General features: G+C 39.6%; 1 protein-coding gene across 3 annotated transcripts in view; it reads left to right on the top strand.

Moving 5' to 3' along the window:
* The window catches only part of LRFN5 (leucine rich repeat and fibronectin type III domain containing 5), a 130,557-nt gene that overhangs the window by 93,443 nt on the left and 14,991 nt on the right, over window positions 1–22,123 (top strand). For all 3 annotated transcript variants that reach the window (XM_058163167.1, XM_058163166.1, XM_058163165.1), the window contains exon 2: window positions 17,027–18,434. In XM_058163167.1, coding sequence (XP_058019150.1) covers window positions 17,047–18,434 — 1,388 coding nt within the window. In that variant the 5' untranslated portion in view covers window positions 17,027–17,046. The remainder of the gene's footprint in view (window positions 1–17,026; window positions 18,435–22,123) is intronic.

Raw genomic sequence — 22,123 nt, 5'->3', positions numbered from 1 at the left:
CCAAATGTATGAAGGATGCTATGTATTGTTAATGTTTTATTGTTTTTATTGTAATTACTTTAATTACAATAAAGCAATTACAGTTGATTTAATTACAATTGCCAAGAGTCACCTGCCAAGATGAGTAGTTATATAAACTGACTAAATAAACACCATCCCCCAATTTTTTTCTGGAAATACTGGTAGTCCTCAACTTTCAGCCACAATTGAACCCAAAATTTCTGTTGCTACATGAACAGAAATTTGTTAAGTGAATTTTGTCCCATCTTGCGACATTTCTTGTCACATTTGTTAAGTGAATCACTGCAGTTGTTATGTTCATAACACGGTTGTTAAGTGAATCTGGTTCCTCCATTGACTTTGTTTGTCAGAAGATTACAAAAGGGGATCACATGAGCCCGGGACACTACAACTGTCATAAATATAAGCCAGTTGCCAAATGCCTGAATTTTGATTACGTGACCAAATGCTACAATGGATGTAAGTGTGAAAAATGATCATAGGTCACTTTTTCTGGTGCCATTGTAACTTCAAATGGTCACTAAATGAACTGTTGTAAGTTGAGGACTACTTGTAATAACATGTTTCCCTGAAAATATGACATACTCAGAAAGCGAGTCCTATCTTGATTTTTACACATGCCCCCAATATAAGCCCTACCCCAAAATAAGCCCTAATCAAGACCCCACCCATTCCAGGGTGCACTGGTATAAATTAAGCTATGGTGAGGGTGGGATGTACGGAGCTGCCGTACTACTTACCTTTTGATAGTTGCAGCCAGACCTCGTACACCAGAGCGCTATTACCAGCTGCAGAAGCTTTCAGGAAAGCCTTGTTGTCCTTGCCAGATGAAGAAGTTTCTGAAGGCTTCTGTCAGCAAAAAGAAGGCCGGGGCTGACGCCTGCAAGTGAGGTGAATCAGTGAATGACATCCCCCCGAAAATAAGACCTGGTGCCTTTTTTGGTGGCAAAAAAATATAAGACAGAGTCTTATTTTCAGGGAAAAACGGATAGGTATCAAGCCTTTTTGAAGCTGGACAATTCAAATTCAAGGCACCTCTTTGATTTCAAAAATGATCTTTATTGCTAGCAGGGCAGCATCACAGAACCACATGTAACTGAGGTGGAGTTTCTTTGGAGTCTCTTGCTTATGTTTTTCTCCTTCCTTGGACTATATAGGAAGAACAGACAATAAAATATGCAAAAGAACAAACAAACCAAAAAACGATAATAAGAGAGTAGAAACAGTAAGTAACCAAATGTTAAAAATATCACAACATTAAATGGTCTGGGGGGAATATAGACAATAAAGACGCCATGAAGCATGTCTCAGTTGTAATGGCATTCTTAAGTCAGGGAGCTACTAATGGAAAGGCTTACTCCTGGGTAATCTAATCTGCACCATAAGCAGTCATATTATTCGGACATACTTCAAACAAATGAAACCTCTCCTTTTATGACTTTATTTACTGATAGCAAGAGTTATTCTAATTCGGTTTCAACTTCAGCATAATCTCCTATGTCAGTCTAGCCATGCAAGTCTTTCCTGCTGTGGGCATCCATTCCTTGGATGTCTTACCATGTAAAAGATACAGATTTTAATGTGCCATTCTTTATGTTAACTTGGATAGATGAGCAGAGATAACCTTTAATGACTATCTTGTACTGCTTAGCAGCTTTCCTGGTTACATCTTATAATTGAATCTGGGAAAAGCATAGCAAACTTAGCTTTGGAGAGGCATGGTGGATATGTTTTTTGTTGCTTGTTGATTGAACTGTAGTTGCAAGGCTCAACTCAACTCAATAATAAGTGAAGATAAACCACTACAGCAATTTAGTGGGTGATTATCCAAGGGCCACAAAGGCTTAGTATTGGATATTTTACAGGTAATCCTCAGCTTTACGAGCACAATTGAGCCCAAAATTTATGTTGTTAAGGGAGAAATTTGTTCAGTGAGTTTTGTCCCATTTTACGACTTTTCCTGCCACATTTGTTAAGTGAATCACTGCATTTGTTAAACTGGTAACATGGTTGTTAAGGGAATCTGGCTTCCCCATTGACTTTGCTTGTCAGAAGGTCACAAATGGTGATCACATGACCCCAGGACATTGCAACCGTCATAAATATGAACCAGTTGTCAAGCATCTGAATGTACATGGCACATGACCATGGAGATGCTGCAACAATGATAAGTGCAAAAAATGCTCATAAGTCACTTTTTTCAGTGCCCTTTTAACTTCTAACGGTCACTAAGCGAACTGTTGTAAGTTGGAGGAGTATCTGTGTAGCCCAACTAAAAGTACAGCCATATTTTGCTCATGTAAGGGTGGCCTTCTGCAAAATGAGTAAAAAAAACCCTACTTTGTTAATTTCCTGCTTGATTTTAATGAAAGTCAAAATATTTAGTCTTTGTTCTTAGTAAGAAATAGATTTCACCTTGACTGATTCACTTCATTGATGATTACCCTATTTTTCGGAGTATAAGATGCAACTTTTCCCCCCAAAAAAGAGAGTGAAAATCTGAGTGCGTCTTATACTCTGAATGTAGCCCCACCCAGCTTCTCAAACTGAGGTTTCAGAGGCTGAAAAAAAGCATCAGAAACAAAGCTTCAGAAAAAAAGCCCCCAAACGGAGCTTCAGAAAAGAAGCCCCCAAACAGAGCTTCAGAGGTTTTTTTTCTGAAGCTCTGTTTCAGAGGGTTTCAGAGGCAGAAATAAAAAGCCAAAAAAAGCAAGGCACAGAGCTCACAACCAAGGAACCTGTTGCTAAAATTCACCTCTGGGAACAGCTGATTGGGGATATTCTGGGAGGCCAATCCACCTGCCAATCAGCTTTTTTCTTATTTTCCTCCCCAAAAACTAAGGTGGGTCTTATACTCTGGTGCGTCTTATACTCCAAAAAATGTGGTATATGGTTACCTCTAATTCATGATCTTGTCTGCTTGATTGGATTTTTGGGCTAAAGGATTCTTCCACATACTAGACTAGCCAGGTCATAGTTGAGACCTTTTTATCTTCTGGTTCTGATTCTTTGGAATTGACTTCCACCAGATCTCTTAAATCTAAAATAAAATAAAATAATAAACTCTTTTCTTCTTCTTCTGTACCTGGCAGTTAACTTTTGTTTCTGCTTTTATTTATTTCATAAATGTTAATATTATTAGAAGTTATAAGCACTTTTGATCTTATTATTTATATCGTGATTTCATATTGAGTCTAGTAAGTTGTACCGCTATTTTATTCTGTTTGTAATGCACTTACTATGATAAATACATTCACTGCAAATAAAAATATAGGGGCTTTTATATAGGAAAATCAGCACTCCTCTTTTTTGCATGTCCTCACAAAGAATTTCTGGACTTTTATTCCATGTTTCCATTTGCTTTCATTTCACTCTCTGCTGTTATAACCTAATTGACCAAACATGGTTTTCCATTGCATGTACAAACTGGAGGGAAAACTTAAGGGTAACCTTTTTGGAAAACTTCCAGCATATTTATTTGGGAGCATATAGGGCAATGTTTCTAAACATTGGCAACTTTTAAAATATGTAGACTTCAATTCCTAGAATTCCCCAACCAGCCTTGCTAAAGTTGAGAAACACTGACCTAGAGACATGTTTAGAATCCCTCAAAGCAAGTAAAGTTTAAGAGAGTTATGTTACGTATCTTTTCTTTTATGTACACTGAGAGCATATGCAAGACAAATTCCTTGCATGTTCAATCACACTTGGCCAATAAAAAAATTCTGTTCTATAAAAAATTCTATTGTAGTTGTTAGGTGCAAAGTCGTGTCCAACCCATCGTGAGCCCATGGACAACATTCGTCCAGGCCTTCCTGTCCTCTACCATTCCCCTGGAGTCCATTTAAGTTCATGCCTACAGCTTCAGTGACTCCATCCAGCCACCTCATTCTCTGTCATCCCCTTCTTCTTTTGCCCTCAATCTTTCCCAGGATTAGGCACTTCTCCAGTGAGTCCTTCCTTCTCATTAGGTGGTCAAAGTATTTTGAGTTTCATCTTCAGGATCTGGCTTTCTAAAGAGCAGTCAGGGTTGATCTCCTCTAGGACTGACCGGTTTGATTGCCTTGCAGTCCAAGGGACTCGCAAGAGTCTTCTCCAGCACCAGAGTTCAAAGGCCTCAATTCTTTGGCTCTCAGCCTTCCTTATGGTCCAACTTTCACAGCCATACATTGCAACTGGGAAAATCATGGCCTTGACTATACGCACTTTTGTTGGCAGGGTGATGTCTCTGCTTTTTAGCTTTCCTCCCCAGGAGCAAGACAGCTATACACTCTAATAATTTGCATTTCTCAGCTTTCATGATAAGAAAAAGCAACTGTAGAAAGGAAATACTGTATTCTTCATGGAGGAAGCAAATTCAAGAGGCAAGTCTACCAGTGTCAACCTTCCAGTCTAGGGAAAGAAGAGTTGCTTCAAAGGGAAGTCCCTTGCTTCTTATTCCTACTATCTCTTTTGTCCGTAGGCTACAAGATGCAAGGGAATGTTGCTTCTACATCTCTAAACACAAAATAATAAACATAAGACCAATCGATAGAACCTCATGCAGAAGTATTCTAGAATACCAATTCTAGAATACAGCTCGCCTGTTTGGAACCCTCACCACATCTCTGACATCAATACAATTGAACGAGTCCAGAAATATTTTACAAGAAGAGTTCTCCATTCCTTTGAAAACAACAAAATACTTATCCCACCAGACTTGAAATCCTAGGCTTAGAAAACTTGGAACTCCGTCGCCTTCGACAAGACCTAAGTTTAACTCATAGAATCATCTATTGTAATGTCCTTCCTGTTAAAGACTACTTCAGCTTTAATTGCAACAATACAAGAGCAACCAACAGATTTAAACTTAATGTTAACCGCTTTAGTCTAGATTGCAGGAAATATGACTTCTGTAACAGAATCATCAGTGCTTGGAATACTTTACCTGACTCTGTGGTCCCTTCCCATAATCCTAAAAGCTTCAACCAAAAACTTTCTACTATTGACCTCACCCCATTCCTAAGAGGACCATAAGGGGCGTGCATAAGCGCACAAACGTGCCTACCATTCTTGTCCTATTGTTTTTCTTTTCTTTTCTTCTTCCTATATATATATTGATGCTTATACCTCCTAATATTTACTCGTATATATGTTTATATACTATATAATCCTTTTTATATGATGTTGTGACAAAAATAAATAAATAAATAAAATAAATAAGTAAGAAGGGAAAGGGAATTGGTTTCTCAGATCAATCTTGGCTGAAACGTGCTTACAAATAATTGAGCCTTTAACACAAACATCCCTATACAGAAGCAACTGTTTTTGGCTGCACCTGGCTGACCTTGGCTGAAATCCCAGGCTGCAATTTAGACTGGAAAATCTATTCATTTATCATCCACCCACCCACCCACCCACCCATCCAGATAGAAACGAAAGAAAGAAAGAAAAAGAAGGAAGGAAGAAAGGCATGTATTCTTCTGGATTGTTGTCAAGAAAACTATGCAGGCATGTCCATGCAGTCACCAGATGTCAGGCTTGACTCAAAGAACACTTTATTTAGTTATGGAGATTTAATCATGGTTGATCATATTACTGTTTAGATAACATTGTGATCGTTATACCTGGGAAGTCCATACTGATGTAGGAGGGAGCTGCTTCCTTAGCACCAGCTGAACACTTGCGGATTAAATATTTCAGGAGCATGCCAGCAGCCCTTTATCTACAGGTCTTCCAGACTCTCCTTTTCTATCACAGTGTGCTTATTTTGGCACTGTATAGCTGGCCTGTGGCTGAAGCAGGTAGGGCAGCTTTAACCTGGAAGGGATACCATATGTTTCAACAATAGGCCAGCACAGGTTACTTGCATCCATCTGTCCCTACAAATTGCTGAAGTTAGCTAATTAGCACTGGATATTCCGGGGACTTCTGCCATTTTTTTTTTTGGTCTGATAACCGATGAAGACACTTACTTCTTTGTATGGCTGCAATTCAATCTTCAGCCTGCACAGGTGGAAGAAGCTTGGAGTGCTGAATAGCACGCTAGAGAGGAATCCATTTCATAGTCATTTGCATTTAATGCGCAAAGGCTGTTTAATTGGAATTGCAGTTATCACTTCAAATGCTGGAGGATTCTTCTGTAGCTGTTGGTAAATCGGGAAGAAAAGTTCTAATTCCCCACTGCCCTTGAAGTGTGATCTGAAAATAATTCCCACATTCACCTCTTTAATTTTGGATAGTTGTTTAAAAGCTGTATGGGTGTGTAGAAATAGTGTAGACTCTCAGCCTTAAAAGAATTGTTAGAGCCTCTGCATTGTATCAAACTGCAATTCTGAATTAGATTTGGAAGCAAAAAGGCTGATTGCAAATCAAAAGTGCCCCTTATGTCTTCCAAAGACATCAGGCTCAGTGATTTTGGAAATGTTAGGAAACGAACTCTCTCTGTATTGTAGTGACTATGGTAGTTTTGTTGGAATGATAGAATGAGTTGACAATACAGGTAGTCCTTGACTTACTACCACAATTGAGCCCCAAATTTTTGTTGCTAAGGGAAACATTTGTTAAGTGAATTTTGCCCCCATTTTACGACTTTTCCTGCCACAACTGTTAAGTGAATCACTGCAGTTGTTAGTGGCAGAAAATATATTTTCTGGCATCCCTGAAATCTTTCATAGCAGCAGAAGGGGTAAGTGAGATCGAGTGGGCAGAAGGCGTGAGCGAGCGGCAAGCAGGCGACTGGGTGGGGTGTGTGGCCATCTAGAAGTTGCTACCGGTTTGACGACCCAGGCCAAATTGCCTCTACTGGTTCGCCCGAACTGGTGCGAACTGGCTGAATACCACCACTGATGCTTACCTACCTGAAGACCTGTGGCCTATCACAGTAGACCAGAATAGCTAGATGGACAGATTATCCACTCATTATTAAGACAGCTTCAAATATTCTTGCCTCCTCTTCACGTTTTAGGCAGAGAAAACTCTGCAGTTTATCTGGGCAGCATACACCTCTGCATATTCCAAGACTCCCAAATGCCTTTTTTATGGTCATCATTTTCAAACATTTGTTGGGTGGAAATAGTGTTTCTGAAAAACTTTATTAATTTCTCTGGTCCAGGTAGTCCTCAACTTACAACAGCTCATTTAATGACCATTCAAAGGTACATTGGCACTGAAAAAAATTACTTATGACCATTTTTCACACAATCTTTGTAGCATTACCCATGCTCATGTGATCAAAATTCAGATGCTTGGCAACTGGTTCATACTTACGACCTTTGCTATGTCCCAGGTCATGACAAGCAAAGTCAATAGGGAAGCCAGATTCACATAACAACCGTGTTACTAACTTATCAACCGGAGAGATTCACTTAACAACTGTGGCAAGAGAGGTCGTAAAATGGGGCAAAAGTCACTTAGCAAATGTCTCATTTAACAACTGAAATTTTGGGTTCAATTGTGATCAAGGACTACCTGTGGTTTATAAATTTTAGAACCTAAAGTTCATAGGGAATGCCTTTCAGGTTGGGTTCTAACACATCAAATACCTATAAGAAAAATCACACAAAGAGTAGTATGAAGTATATGGAAGACAGCAGCCAAATGCCAATCTGCTAAGCAAAAGAATATCCCTTAACTTTATAGGTTTGGCTTGTATTGACAAATATGAGAATTGATCTTTTCTGCACTGTTTTCCATTGGTGGTATTTTCTATTACTAAGCCTAAGAGATTCATGATACCGCACAATCGGCCTTTAAGATGTCCATTACTAAATATCAAGGATCAGTCTCTACAAATTCCAACTGTTGAATCTCTGGTGCACACAAATCCACTATTTTCAGGGGTGTCACACATGGATGGCCTCAAAAGGTGTAACACCTAACTCTGAAAAGATGCACTTAAACATCACTTTGCTTATTGTTAGAATTAATGCCCATGTGTTTGTTCATTCTTTTCCAACAGAGAGATTTAAAAAAAGAAAAAACATGTCAGAACAATCTTTCTCTCTTGAATTGAGGCTGGCACAAAAGGAAGCAAATTTAATTGCTCCATTTATAGTCCTGAGCTGTCTGGTTCTCCATGATGGACCCCAGTAGCTTTCTTTTTAACTGAATGTATAAATTGGAGCAATATTGGATTCTGCAGAGAAGAGATTACCCTCTCAGCTGCCTGTAAAAAATGAATTTGTTCTTATGTGACTTTCCCTTAAAACCACTGAACACTGATTCCCTCAGCATTTATGATGGGGCTGGCAAGAGAGTCGTTAGCTGCTTCTCCTAGCTCCTAAACTCTGAAACTAGTGGCTGAAATTTTCTAGAGGGTGAGGTGTGGAGACGTGAAAACAACACATTTTTCATAGCAAATTACACCCCTGCATGTTCGCTACAGATGGAGAAATATTTAAAGGGGTAGGGAGAGCTGAACCCAAGTGATAGATATGAAGCAGGAAGTTAATAAAAGCCAGCATACACTTACAATTATATTGGCTTTGTCCTCAATAAAGTCTGCAGGAAGACTAGTGTTCACAGTGTAAAGCAGTCAGGGGAGAAATACAAATAATTAAGCTATGGTAAGAATTGTTCCAGTAGTTAAGACACCAAGCTTGAAATCGGGAACTGTGATTTCTACTCCCTCCTTAGGAATGGTAGCCAGCTGGGTGACTTTGGACCAGTCATTCTCACTTAGCCCAACAAATCAAGCTTGGGTGACAAACTGATTAGACAATTTGTGTTGCAACCAATGGATCAATAGCCAATTGATCCAAAAAAGCAGATTTTGCATTTGCAGGAAGAATCCTAGAAAGTTTTTAAAAAAACCCCAAGCCAAAATTGGTTGTCTTCACCTAGCAAAAGAAGTTTGCCAAACATGAAACAGTTTCCAAGGAAGAATCATAGTAGAGATTATCAGGAGTGAAATGCTACTGGATCGTACCGGATCGTGCAATCCGGTAGTAATCACGGCTGGTAGTTCAGCGATCTGGTAACGATGGCAGAGCGAAGTTCCGCCAATCCGCCTGGGTGTCATTACTTCTTGGTTTTAACCAGGAAGTAAGTGTTTTTGACACATGCAAAGGTTTTGCACATGCGCAGAAGGTCTGTGCGCGTATGTGACACACATGTGGTGCGTATACTCCCAAGCTGGTAAGGGAGGTAAGTAGATTTCACCCCTGGAGATTATGCCTTTTTTTTTTTGAGTAGGTGACATTTTTGCTGGTAATTATTCTAAGCTGACTCTGGATAGTGGAATTCTCCAATTTTCATAGAATAGCCTTCTGTGAAACTGGTGTTGGGACTGCAACTTTGAGAATTCCTTGAGCTTGGTAGGCGAAAATGCTGATGTTATTGTACTGTAGAAGAGGGTGAAGAGAGCAGAAGAATTTGCACAGAAAAATTCAGGTGACTTTCAATGTGCGTGCAAGTTTCATGCTCAGCTGTGAAGCAATCAGAAGCATCCTAGATGTCTGCCTTCTGCATTCCTGACTTGGTCCAAAGCATCTTTGTCAGAAAACGTCTGCACCAGCCAAATATCTTGCATCGTACTGATCTGTTGAGCAGATGAAAGTTTTGGCTTGGTACATTGTTGAATGAATCTAATATCTGCCTGAGTCCTTCGGGAGAAGGGCGGTATAAAAATCAAATAAATAAATAAATAAATAATCTAATAAAAATATCCCTATACCCTTCTCTAGGTTTGGAAGGAATCACAAACATGGTCATGGAGGTTTTTTTTTTCTTCAAATAAAGTAATTGGACAAATTTCAATCCCTTTCAAAATCCCATTTGAATGGCTACTTCCCATAATTTAGTACGTCTATTTTGCATGCTGGCGTTAACATCTAAATATTGCTTTTGAAAGGAGCAATATCCTCATGATTTTACCCCCCTTTTCTGTTCTTGGTGAATACTCAACATGGTTGAACCAAATCGAAAAACAGAACAGCATATAAAAAGTTGATGAGTCAGATTAAAATTAACTATAATTTTTTTAATTTGTTTGCTTGTTTATTTTTTTCATACTTCTGAACCACCCATTTCCCTCAAAGAAGAAACTTGTTACTAAAAATAATTTTAACAATTAAAAGCCTGGTGAAAGCCATGTGTCATTAGATATTTTCTAAATGCTGAGAGAGTGAGGATGAATCAGTATTCCCAATAGAATATACTGCATTGCAGGGAGCAATACAGGGAGGGCCCTCTCTTATGCCCTAGAAAAATAATCCTGTTGGAAGCATCTTCAACAGAAATGCTTCTGATTTACTTAACAACCTAAGGAGGAAATATGGCTCTTCCTCTATATACAGTGGTACCTTGATACTCAACTGCTTTGAAACTCATCAAATTTGGTATTCAATGCATTTTGATGCAAGAATTTTGTCCCTGTACCAGAGGTTCTGACCAGTTCTGTAGAACTGGTAGCGGAAATTTTGAGTAGTTCAGAGAACCAGTAAATACCACCTCTGACTGGCTCCGCCCCCATCTATTACCTGCCTCTTGAGTCTCAGCTGATTGGGAGGAAATGGGGATTTTGCAGGAACCTTCCCCTGGAGTGGGGAGGGAATGGAGATTTTACAGTATCCTCCTTCTGCCATGCCCACCAAGCCACGCCGACAGAACTGGTAGTAAAAAATTTTGAATCCCACCACTGCCTGGTACTCACAGTTTGTTTGGTACTCAAGCTACTTGAGTACCAAAGCTAAAACTTATTGTTGTCAGCTCCCTTGTGCCTCATTACATTATTCTTCATGGAAAAAAATTGTTTGGTACCCATTGCTTTTTTGGTATTCATTACTTTCACTCCTGGAACCAATTAACGATGAATACTGGATACCACTGTACATTTAGGCTTTATGGGTAAATCCCCCTTAAAATGTGCCTGCTAAGCAATTGGTGCGCAGTGTAGATTTTCAATAGTAGCATCATTACTTCAGTGATTATCAGCCTAGCTGCTGCATTTTATATCCGTTTATAGTTTCTGGGAACTTTAAAGAGCTTTTCCTTGAATTGGTAACTGGGAATAATACTTGCCGAAACAAATAGCAACAGGCAGACCAAAACTCATCCTGATACTCTGCAGATTGTTTTGTTGGATGATCTAAATTGATTTTATAGTGTTTGACTTCAAAACCGCAGAGTGTTGTGGTGCCATAGAGAAAGACAGTTATTGTGACATTCATGAACTTAAATCCACAGAAGCTAGTTTTGGAATAAATTATTTAGTCTATAAAATTTATGAGAGAGACTATATTTTGAATGGATCGTGTTTGTAATTGGTTCATGCCATTGGCTCTGTTTTTATGTTTGAGAAGTCAAGTAGTTTGCTGGAACAAAAGCATCTTTCATTAGCCTATGGTGGTTTACCAGCTATCGTTAGTGGTAGAGAGAATGCAGCTATTGCTATTGGAATTGGCATAGCGGCTGCTCTTGAATAGACAGTTTCTGAAAAACAACAACAAAACACCACAAAAAAGTGCTTATGTTGCTTGTCTCTGTTCCTTCCAAATGTTTTTTTATAGAAGTCTCTTATCTAGATCAGGGGTCTCCAACCTTGCCAACTTTAAGACTTGTGGACTTCAGCTCCTAGAATTCCTCAGCCAGCTTTGCTGGCTGAGGTATTCTGGGAGTTGAAGTCCACAAGTCTTAAAGTTGGCAAGGTTGGAAATCCCTGATCTAGAGCAGTGTTTTTCAACCTGAGCAATTTTATGGTGTGTGAACTTCAACTCCCAGAATTCCCCAGCCAACACCGAAAATGGATTCCCCCCTCCCCCGCTACTTCTGTTGGTCTTCCATTTTCACTAAAGAAGAAAGGAGAAATTCATACTGATTTGCACCTGGGTTTATCTATTGCTGATTTTTTATCGAGAGATCAGCGGTTCTCCTCTTTGTCCTTCGCTTCAGAGGACAAAGGAGTGCAAAAGCAATGTGTAAATAACATTTTAAAATAAATTCAACTGGCAAACATAATTATTATACAACTAAATTATAGCTTTAGTGTTAATAAATTTAGCAAACTGAAAATTATGCAAATAAACCACATTTTACATGTGGTGGTGTATCTTCTTAAAATAGCAAAGTGAATTACATCTGTAATGGGTAATCTTTTTCCCTGAACAACAGAATCAGGTTTTTGGTGCCTTCAGAATATCTGGAAAGTTCATATCTTTATCCCTGAAATTATTTTTTAAAACTGCAGCAAAGGGGAAAAATGCTACATGGAACATAACAAGCTGATGTTGAAAAAACTGGGCTGATTTTTAAAATCTGTTTTTGATTTAAGTTGCTACTTCTAACTAGGAATCGATAGAACAATTTCATAAATTTTCTAGAACTGTAACTAGTAAGGGTTTTCCTTTTCCCCCCATTTAATTCCCAGCAGAAATTCACATCTGGACTCCGCACAGTTAAGAAATTATGCAAATATCTGTGTCATTATCTTTTTGCCAAAGTCCGTTTTTATCAGTTCGAAGTTTTATAACACTCTACATATACTGCAACTTCTTTATCAGTACATGGCTGAATCAATTTCGAAATATGGAACAAAAAGGAAAATTGAAACATTTGGAGCTAAGTAAGGGGATATAGTTTTATTTCAAAACAGAAATAGCTGAATTTCCCTGAAAAAAAATCTGAAACATTTACCTGCAATTCAACCTAGAAATTCAGCCAAGAAACCATTCAATTAAAATGAACTTAAAATCTAAATCAGGGTCCACTTGAAATGAATTATATTAGCATTTCTAAATCTTTAAAGTCTCCATATCTTAGAAACAAAATACCCCCAAGATAACTTTTGCTCACAGACCATCAGAATGTCATATTTTAGGGAGAGAAAAAATTAAATGAAGAAAATAGACATAGGTAACACTTACGGACAGCTTTGTTAATAAAAATATTCATGACACCTTGATAAATTCAAAACGGTGCTAGCCATGGAATAGGCCCTGGTTATTTAAGGGATTGGCTTTTTCCAGTGGTTTCTGCCTGTTCAATGTGGTCAGGAGAAAGGAACATTCCAAGTCCCATCAATTTTATATTGTGATCTTATGGGGCCAAGAAAACAGGCTTTCTTCCTTCTGGAGATACACACAACACACACACACACACACACACACACACACACACACACACACGATTCCCTCTCTTCTTGGTTTCCAGAAGTCTCTTAAGACTCTATTTCCAGAGCTGGACAACTGTGGGGCCTCTATTGAGGTTTTACATAATAGTGTTATTTTGGTCTGGGCAAAGTGGGTTTTAGTGTATTGATTAATCGATTAATCTATTTATTCGACTTCCTATAATAATCTTCCTGATGAAGATTATTGGCAATAATCTAGTAGTTAAGGTACCAGGCTAGAAAGCTAGAGACCGTCAGTTCTAGTCCTTTCCTAGCCATGAAAGCCATCTGGATGAGCATGGGCCAGTCACTCTCTCTTAGCTCAACACACCTTACTGGTGGTGGTGTTGGGAAAATAGGAGGAAGAAAGTGTGTTGGATATGTTTGCCAACTTGAGTTATTTGTAAAATAATAAAGGCAGGATATAAATAATGAAATAAATAAATAATAAAGCAAGCCTCTTTTTATTTTACTCAGACTTAGCATGCTTTAAAGGCAACCTGCTGATATTATTAGGTTGTTGCAGGTTGTTGGGGTTTTCCTATTGAAATGTAAATTTTTGTTGCTGCTTTTCCCTTTTAATCTCTTAAACCCTTCTTTGCATCTTACAATAAGTAGCTTTGAGAAGCAGCTTATAAAAGTGTGGATATACATGGTTTTCGTTTTGTCAAAGCCGTGAGAGTCATAGCTTGTCTTGGGCTCCCGGAGGTGAAAGTTTGAATTGGGAATTGCTGAACTAGGGGTGCCAGAAAAATGTTAATGGATTCATTTCCATGCAGAATCGTCTAACTGCTAAAACAAAATCTGTTCCACTGTAAACAAGCAGGTAATTCACTGAGGCTGTCAACATCTGTCTTGAAATGTAGCTGAGCACAAAAAGTGTGAAATAAACACATCTATTTGGGAAACCAGGAAAATAAATGTATGTATGCAAAAATGTGTTTATTAATGAAAAATGTGTTCCAGACGCACACAAAATGCAAATCTGTGAAAGTGACCTGAGAAAATGTAAAGCAGGGTTCTCTTGGGTGTATAAAAGAAATTGCGATAATACAGACAATCAGAATAGAATATATTAATAATTGAACGTGCATGTCTTGTGTATATGGCTCAACTGCATCTATACGTTCCTTCTCTGAGCTCACCCTCTATATGCCCTTTATGGAAAAGAAGGGTGAATTGGAGGTAGTTTTTATTACAAGATGGTTCAGTTGTGAAGAGATGTAATGATCAAATGGCAGCAGCTTTCCAAGCATTGAATCTGTGACTTGAAATATCAGGTGACCCTAATCTTGGTGATTATTTTTTTTTTTGAATATGTGCAAGATGCCAAAGTGTAGGAGGAGAGAACAGTGAACAACTGCTGCTTCTTGGCAGACAGTCTTCAGACTACAACAAAAGTTGTATCAGTTTTACCAGACATTTGCATATTTTTCAGCTAGTGTTGCTGAACAGTGCCATCTAGATAAAGATATGTGTCATCTTAGACAATGTGTGGAATAAATAACTTGCACATTATCACGTCTTTGTCCTCAGTCAGTCGTGCTTATCTTGGACCCAAACCAATCTCCATTCTAATATCTCTATTTTTAAATATTTCTCCCAATTTTTTCTGCTCTTAATAATACCAGGATTTTGCTGGCACAATTGCTAGTAGCCAGAGGTGGGATTCACTTACTTTCCCTACTGGTTTGCAAATGTGAGTGTGCGCATGCGCATGGCCTTCCGTGCATGCTCTTTGCTCGCATATTACATCTGGGTGGGTGGGCAGAGGCTCCCACGGTTGCCACTACTGGTTCGCCTGAACCAGACAGAACCGGCTAAATCCCACCTTTGCTAGTAGTTTGGGCACTTCCAAAGGGTGGATCAGTTATGTATTGAGGTGAAAGCATAGGCACCCTATATACTTTAAAGATAAAGGTAAAGTTTCCCCTGTTCAGGTGTGTCTGACTCTAGGGGGTGGTGTCATCTCCGTTTCCTAGTAGAGAGAGCCAGCATTGTCCGAAGACGCTTCCATAGTTCATGCGGCTGGCATGGCTGTACTGTATGCCAAGCTACACAGAACCCTGTTACCTTCTCATCGAAGTGGTACCTATTTATCTACTTCCATTTGCAAGTATCTGGGGCAGGAACGGGAGCTCAACTGACCCATCATGATATTTGGGTCTCACACTGCCAATCTTCTGGTTGACAAGCCCAGTGTCTTAACTGCTAGGCCACTTTATCCCCATAGGCCACTGTGCCCCCATCTATATACTTTAGAGGTGCTTAATAACAAATGTGAGTATCTGTGGTGTGTCATACATATTGTAAGAACCTATACAAGACTTAAGTTTTCAGATAAGCCAAGTGGGTCTCATTGAATAAAGATGTAATTCCCATTTGGACAGTCCCTCAGCCACCCAAATATTTTGCTACCTGTGGGTGATGTAAGAAACTTATGTTGCATCAGAAATTAATGAGGGAACAGGACTTGACTGAGTCAATGTTTCCCAAAGCAGAGGTCTCCAACCTTGGTCTCTTTAAGACTTGTGGACTTCAACTCCCAGAGTTCCTCAGCCAGGACTCTGGGAGTTGAAGTCCACAAGTCTTAAAGGGACCAGGATTGGAGACCCCTGTCCTAAAGCAATAAAGCCTGAGATTGGGAGTGGTAAATTATCTAATGGAGGTCTTTAAAAAAGGGCATTTACTTCTGTTGTCACTGGAGGTTTTTAAGAAGCAATTGGACAACCGTTTGTCTGAAACATGATATAAGTTCTTCCGCTTGAGCAGGGTGTTTAGATTAGAACAGGGGTCTCCAACCGTGACAACTTTAAGACTTGTGGACTTCAACTCCCAGAATTCAGAACACAGCAAAGCTGGCTGAGGTATTCTGGGAGTTGAAATCTTAAAGTTGCCACAAGTCTTAAAGTTGCCAAGGTTGGAGACCCCTGGATTAGAAGACCCTCCAAGGTCCCTTCCAACTTTGTTATTCTATTACTGGAGACTTGGATTGTGATTGTGAAATTCAGTTCTGTGTCACCTTGTGATTTTATGACACGCTCCAGTATTTTTCTATAAAATACCTGGAGGTGAATTTCCCAGGAAGGATGTAAGTAAAACAAAATGTCTGCATCTCCAGACCATCAATTTTGGTTGATTGTGTGCAGGAGGGAGCCCATTTTTGGCAAGAATTCAGCATCATAAACTTGCAGGCAAAGCTGAATGAAATGTTCCAGATTCCCATGAGCAAGTAACCTTTAACAGCCCGATCTAGCAAGCTTATTTGAATAAAAATGCAAAATAAGGCTCTAAGAATCCTTCGTTGTGTTTTCTTCTGATGGTGGATGTAATGTTAATCTTTAGTTACTAAGAGGATTAAGTCAGTGTGGTTCATTTATTATGGAAGGAAATCAAGTTATTGGACATGAATTGGAATTCCCAGACACCTAATGTACCTGAAAGGCCTATCAAAAGACATATATTTTGCAGTCATGTATTTTTTGCTAGAAATGATGCACTGAATTCTTAGATAGCTCTGTCCACTTAATTCTCTTGTGAGCTGGTATATAGTGAAGTAGAATCTTTAATCCCCTGGTGAAATACTTACTGATTTCTTCCATATACGCTTCTGAGTTCTTGTTTTCTCTGTAGAATTGCTCTGTAGGAGGCTGAAATCTGAACACAGGGGTGGGTGTCAAGTGGATCATCAATCTCGAATCCCTTCATGCCCACAAGAGATTTAAGTCCAGCCTACCTTGATGTCTATTGACTCATATCTACCATCAATTTGCTTTGACTGTTAGTAGTTCAGATTCTTGTAGAGAACATAAGAGTACAATAAACCTTTATATTCTTTTGAACTGCCTGGACTTCTTGATTTCCCTGCCCTTGACATGCTCTCCTCTAATGCTGTGTATTCTCTCTTTTCCCCCCCAGGATCCTGACCCTGTTCTACAATGGAAAAACTGCTTCTATATCTGTTCTTCATTGGCTTAGTGCTGAAGGCCGAGACTTGTCCCAAGCGCTGCGTATGCCAGATCTGGTCTCCCAATCTTGCTACACTTTGTGCAAAGAAAGGGCTATTGTTTGTCCCTCCTGACATTGATAGGAAGACAGTAGAATTGCGACTGGCGGACAACTTTGTTACAAGTATCAAGCGGAAAGATTTTGCCAACATGACCAGCCTGGTGGACCTGACGCTGTCTAGGAATACAATTAGTTTCATCACCCCTCATGCATTTGCTGACCTGCGCAACCTGAGGGCTTTGCACTTGAACAGTAACCGATTGACTAAGATCACCCATGATATGCTAAGTGGGCTTTCCAATCTGCATCATTTGATATTGAACAATAACCAGCTGACTATGATCTCGTCCACTGCTTTTGACGATGTCTTGGCTCTTGAGGAGCTGGATTTGTCCTACAACAACCTGGAGACCATTCCTTGGGATGCTGTTGAGAAGATGGTCAGCTTGCACACCCTCAGTTTGGACCACAACATGATCATCAACATTCCCAAGGGGACCTTCTCCCACCTCCACAAGATGACCCGGCTGGACGTCACATCCAACAAACTGCATAAACTGCCGCCTGACCCTCTCTTCCAGCGAGCTCAGGTTTTAGCCACCTCAGGAATCATCAGCCCATCCACATTTGCACTGAGCTTTGGAGGGAACCCTCTTCATTGCAATTGTGAACTCTTGTGGCTGAGACGCCTTTCCAGGGAGGATGACCTGGAGACGTGTGCTTCACCTTCTGTTCTGTCTGGCCGCTATTTCTGGTCGGTCCCCGAGGAGGAGTTCCTGTGTGAACCTCCCCTCATTACTAGGCACACTCATGAGCTCAGAGTGCTAGAGGGCCAAAGAGCTATCCTGAGATGTAAAGCCCGTGGTGACCCAGAGCCTGCTATACATTGGATTTCCCCGGAAGGCAAGCTGATTTCTAATGCAACTCGGTCTCTGGTGTACGACAATGGAACTCTTGACATTCATATTACAACCATGAAGGATACAGGCTCTTTCACCTGTATTGCTTCCAACCCAGCGGGGGAAGACACCCAGTCTGTAGATCTTCACATTATCAAACTGCCTCACATAGTAAACAGCACAAACCACATCCATGAGCCAGATCCTGGCTCCTCGGATATATCAACTTCGACCAAATCTGGCTCAAATGCAAGCAGTAGCAACGGGGAAACAAAAGTTAGCCAGGACAAGAAGGTGGTGATAGCAGAAGCCACATCATCCACTGCCCTGCTCAAATTTAATTTCCAAAGGAATATACCCGGGATACGTATGTTCCAAATTCAGTATAATGGAACATATGATGATTCGCTTGTTTACAGGTAGGGGATTCCGGCCCAGCTGAAACTCCAGAAAAATCAGGAATGAAACCTTTTGCCTATTGGACAGATGGTTAAATATATATAGGTTGGGATGGAAAGAGTGATAATGTAACAACCACCTGGAAGGAGAAAACAACATAAAGAGGTTACCTAGCTCATGTGGCAGCAGATTGGCTCTCAAGCATAATCCAAGAACTCTGGTGGTTGTTTTTTAAAGTTGCAGAATGATCTTGAATGGTTTGTAGGTCTACATCTGTAGTTTGCAGCTCCACAATCACACTACTGTATTTGTTGATCCATTAGCGTAATCATCTTTTAAAGGGTTTGGGGTATTGTCAGTACTGTGTTTGGAAAGCATGGGTGTCGGCTTCCTGAGATGTTTCTCTGTAGTTTATGTAACCGATCTCTGACTGCTGAATTGCTCACTGGATATGTTTAAGGAAAGGAATGATGGGTGGTACATTTGCTTTGGATATGAACTCTTATCCCAGTCAGAGTTTGGGGTTCTTGTCTTCAGAAAAGGAAGAATTATGCCATGCTTGGGTTTGTGTCACAGGCGAGAGAATGACGGATCAGGTGCTAGGGTTGTATAGTGCTTTGGAGTTAATTCAGAAAAGATAATCAGTATGTGAGAGCATAAAAGTAGTAGCTCCCTGTTAACCTTTTAATACAGCTGTGCCCAATCTGCAGCCCTGGACAGCTAATAATGCAGCTCCACAAGGTCGTAAATGTCTAACTTTATATAATTTATACACATTAACTATATTATATGTTTTATGTGCATCCCAAGACATTTCCTCTTCAGTCAATGTGGCCTAGGCAAGCTAAAAGGTTGGACAACCATTCTTTAAAGCAAAGGTAAGGAAATATGGCCCCTTTATGTCTTGTGGACTTCATTGAGCGTGTCCAGAAATATTTTACAAGAAGAGTTCTCCACTCCTCTGATTACAACAAAATACCTTATACCACCAGACTTGAAATCCTGGGTTTAGAAAATTTAGAACTCCGCCGCCTTCGATATGACCTGAGTTTAACTCATAGAATCATCTGTTACAATGTCTTCAACAGGAAGTACTTCAGCTTCAATCACAACAATACACGAGCACACAATAGATTTAAACTTAATGTGAACCGCTCCAATCTTGATTGCAGAAAATATGATTTCAGTAACAGAGTTGTTAATGCCCGGAATGCACTACCTGACTCCGTGGTCTCTTCCCAAAATCCCCCAAACTTTAACCAAAGACAGTCTACTGTTGACTTCACCCCATTCCTAAGAGGTCTATAAGGGGTGTGCATAAGAGCACCAGCGTGCCTACCTTTCCTGTCCTAATGTTCCCTTTGATTGTATCCAATTCGTATGGTTATTTCATGCTTATACTTATATATACTGTTGTGTTTGACAAAATAAATAAATAAATAAATAAAATAAATTCTTGACCCAGCATGGCTGGGGTCAGGAATTCTGGGAGTTGAAGTCCACAGGTCATAAAAGGGCCATAGTTCCCCACCTCTACTTTAAAGTAACTTTGTCTTTTCCTAGGCACAGGAAATTCTATGGTTTAAGAGAAATGCAGGCAAGAAATGCATTCAAGTCCTTGTGTCCCCCAAAGTAACCTTTTAAATTATTTCCAAAGTGCTGCATTAATGCTACTGAGCACTACATGGTGGTTTGGGTGAAAGGTTGTATTAAAAGCTGCGGTATAGAAAGCGATCAAATAATATTTCTGCAGGTAAATAAACTGACTGCTGCAACCATTAATGGGCCAGGGCCTGGGAGAGCTAATTGTCTAACTAGGCTCAAAAAAACAAACAAACCCCTAACAACATGATGAACAGCAGTAGTGACAGCTGTGTTAAATGCATTGATTTCTTGTTCACAGGTCTTTTGAGGAAGAGTGTAAAAATGTGTATGTATTGTCTGCATATTCCAGGAACTGACTTTTAAAATAGGGTTCTTGATTGCTTAGGAGAATGACCCAGATGATTATATGCCTCCGTATGTTCCTGCCCAAATGTTAAGAACAGCTGACGATGGTTTTATTTTATTTCCCCGAGGCTATTTCATTACTGTTTTTATGTTCTGGTTATTTGTGAATGTTCTAAGCAACTCTGAGAATTCTAGCAAACTAAAAAGCAGGATCCGGGTTTTTTTAAAAAAAATAAATAAATAAACCAATTAATAAATTAATGAGAACTATTAGACCTTGGCTTCCATCCAGAGGGAGGCCTGAGTCCTCCTTTATGGGCAAAGGGCAGTGTTGTTTTCAGCGTTGAAGTCTGATTTATTTAAATTTGTTTTATTTTTGTACAAATCCTTGTTGAACTTTAATCCTTCAAGGTAATCTGGTTAATTTAGCTGGACTGCTAAGAAGACATTAATACCCTCTATTTGGGACGACAGTGGAAACAGTTCTAAAAAAAGAGGCCCTTATTTGCCTCTCAGGAAAATTCCGATTATTCAATCTCATTTGGCAACAGAGAGGAAAAGAGGCAATGACTTTCATTTGCTAAATAAGGATTTGCTCTGAAAACTATTAATGGAGCTGTTACGGTTCAAGAACAGTTTATCCCTTAGTATCTTTTTTTAAAAGTGTCATATCCTTGGATGGGAGCTGGTCCTGCAGATTAAAAGAATCAGGAACAATCCCTCCCCCCACTTAAAAAAACACCCAATCAAGATGGTGATTTTTTATTTTTTTTTGCAATAAGCATATCATTTTCTGATCATTTAAGCGAAATGTGTGCAAGGATGATTGGGATTAAAATATAGTTACTCTTAGTACTTTTAAAAGTATACTGAAAGAAAGAAAGAAAAATAGATGAGAGGTATATGGGAAAGATATTTCATTACTCAACTAGCTAATATCATCAGTGAACTGATGATGTTACCTAGTTGGGTAATGAAAGGTCTGCAAGAAAACAACTAAGCTCAGAAGCAATAAGGGCCCAACAGTTTGACCCTGAGCTACAAACATTCCCTTCTGTTGATATGGAAAAGATTCAGAGGTCTTAGATGAGGGAAGTCGCTACATTAAAGAAAGTTCTAGTTGAACCTCAGATGCCTGGCTTTTTGGTGACTCTGAGAATGTCCTTTGTGACTTGGTAAATAAAAGTTGTGCTGGTGCAGTGGTTAGAATGCAGTACTGCAGGCTAACTCACTGCTCACTCCAGGAGTTCGATTCTGAGCGGCTCAAAGTTGACTCAGCCTTCCATCCTTCCGAAGTTGGTAAAATGAGGACTCCGATTGTTGGGGCAATATGCTGACTCTGTGAACCACTTAGAGAGGGCTGCAAAGCTATTGCTATTGCTAAATTGGGTCTTTGGTCTCTTTGGTCCACTTTAAGATCACTTTGAGACCACTTTGGTCTTGGGTTGAATCACCTGTTGTGTACCTATACTCACTCTCAGATAGAATAAGGATATTTAACTCTCTAAGCTGGGATAATAGAAAATGTAATAGTTCAGGCACTATGATTCCAGCACAGAACAAAGCCTTGGAATTAATTTTGCTGCTTATCCCTCCCAGGTCTAGAGATCTATCTGTCCATCTATGAACAGGAGATGCTACCAACTCATCCCTTACAAAATGGTTGTGAAGATCAAGTTTACTTTTCTTCCGGTGTAGGAAGAACATACATTTTATATATCAATGTATATGAATTAGGATGGAGACCGAGAGGCTTGAG

This window comes from Ahaetulla prasina, chromosome 1 (genome assembly GCF_028640845.1).
Source record: "Ahaetulla prasina isolate Xishuangbanna chromosome 1, ASM2864084v1, whole genome shotgun sequence".
In the NCBI taxonomy this organism is placed as follows: Eukaryota; Metazoa; Chordata; class Lepidosauria; order Squamata; family Colubridae; genus Ahaetulla; species Ahaetulla prasina.
The sequence above is the reverse complement of the archived record's forward strand: the minus strand, read 5'-3'. Positions and strand labels throughout refer to the sequence as shown.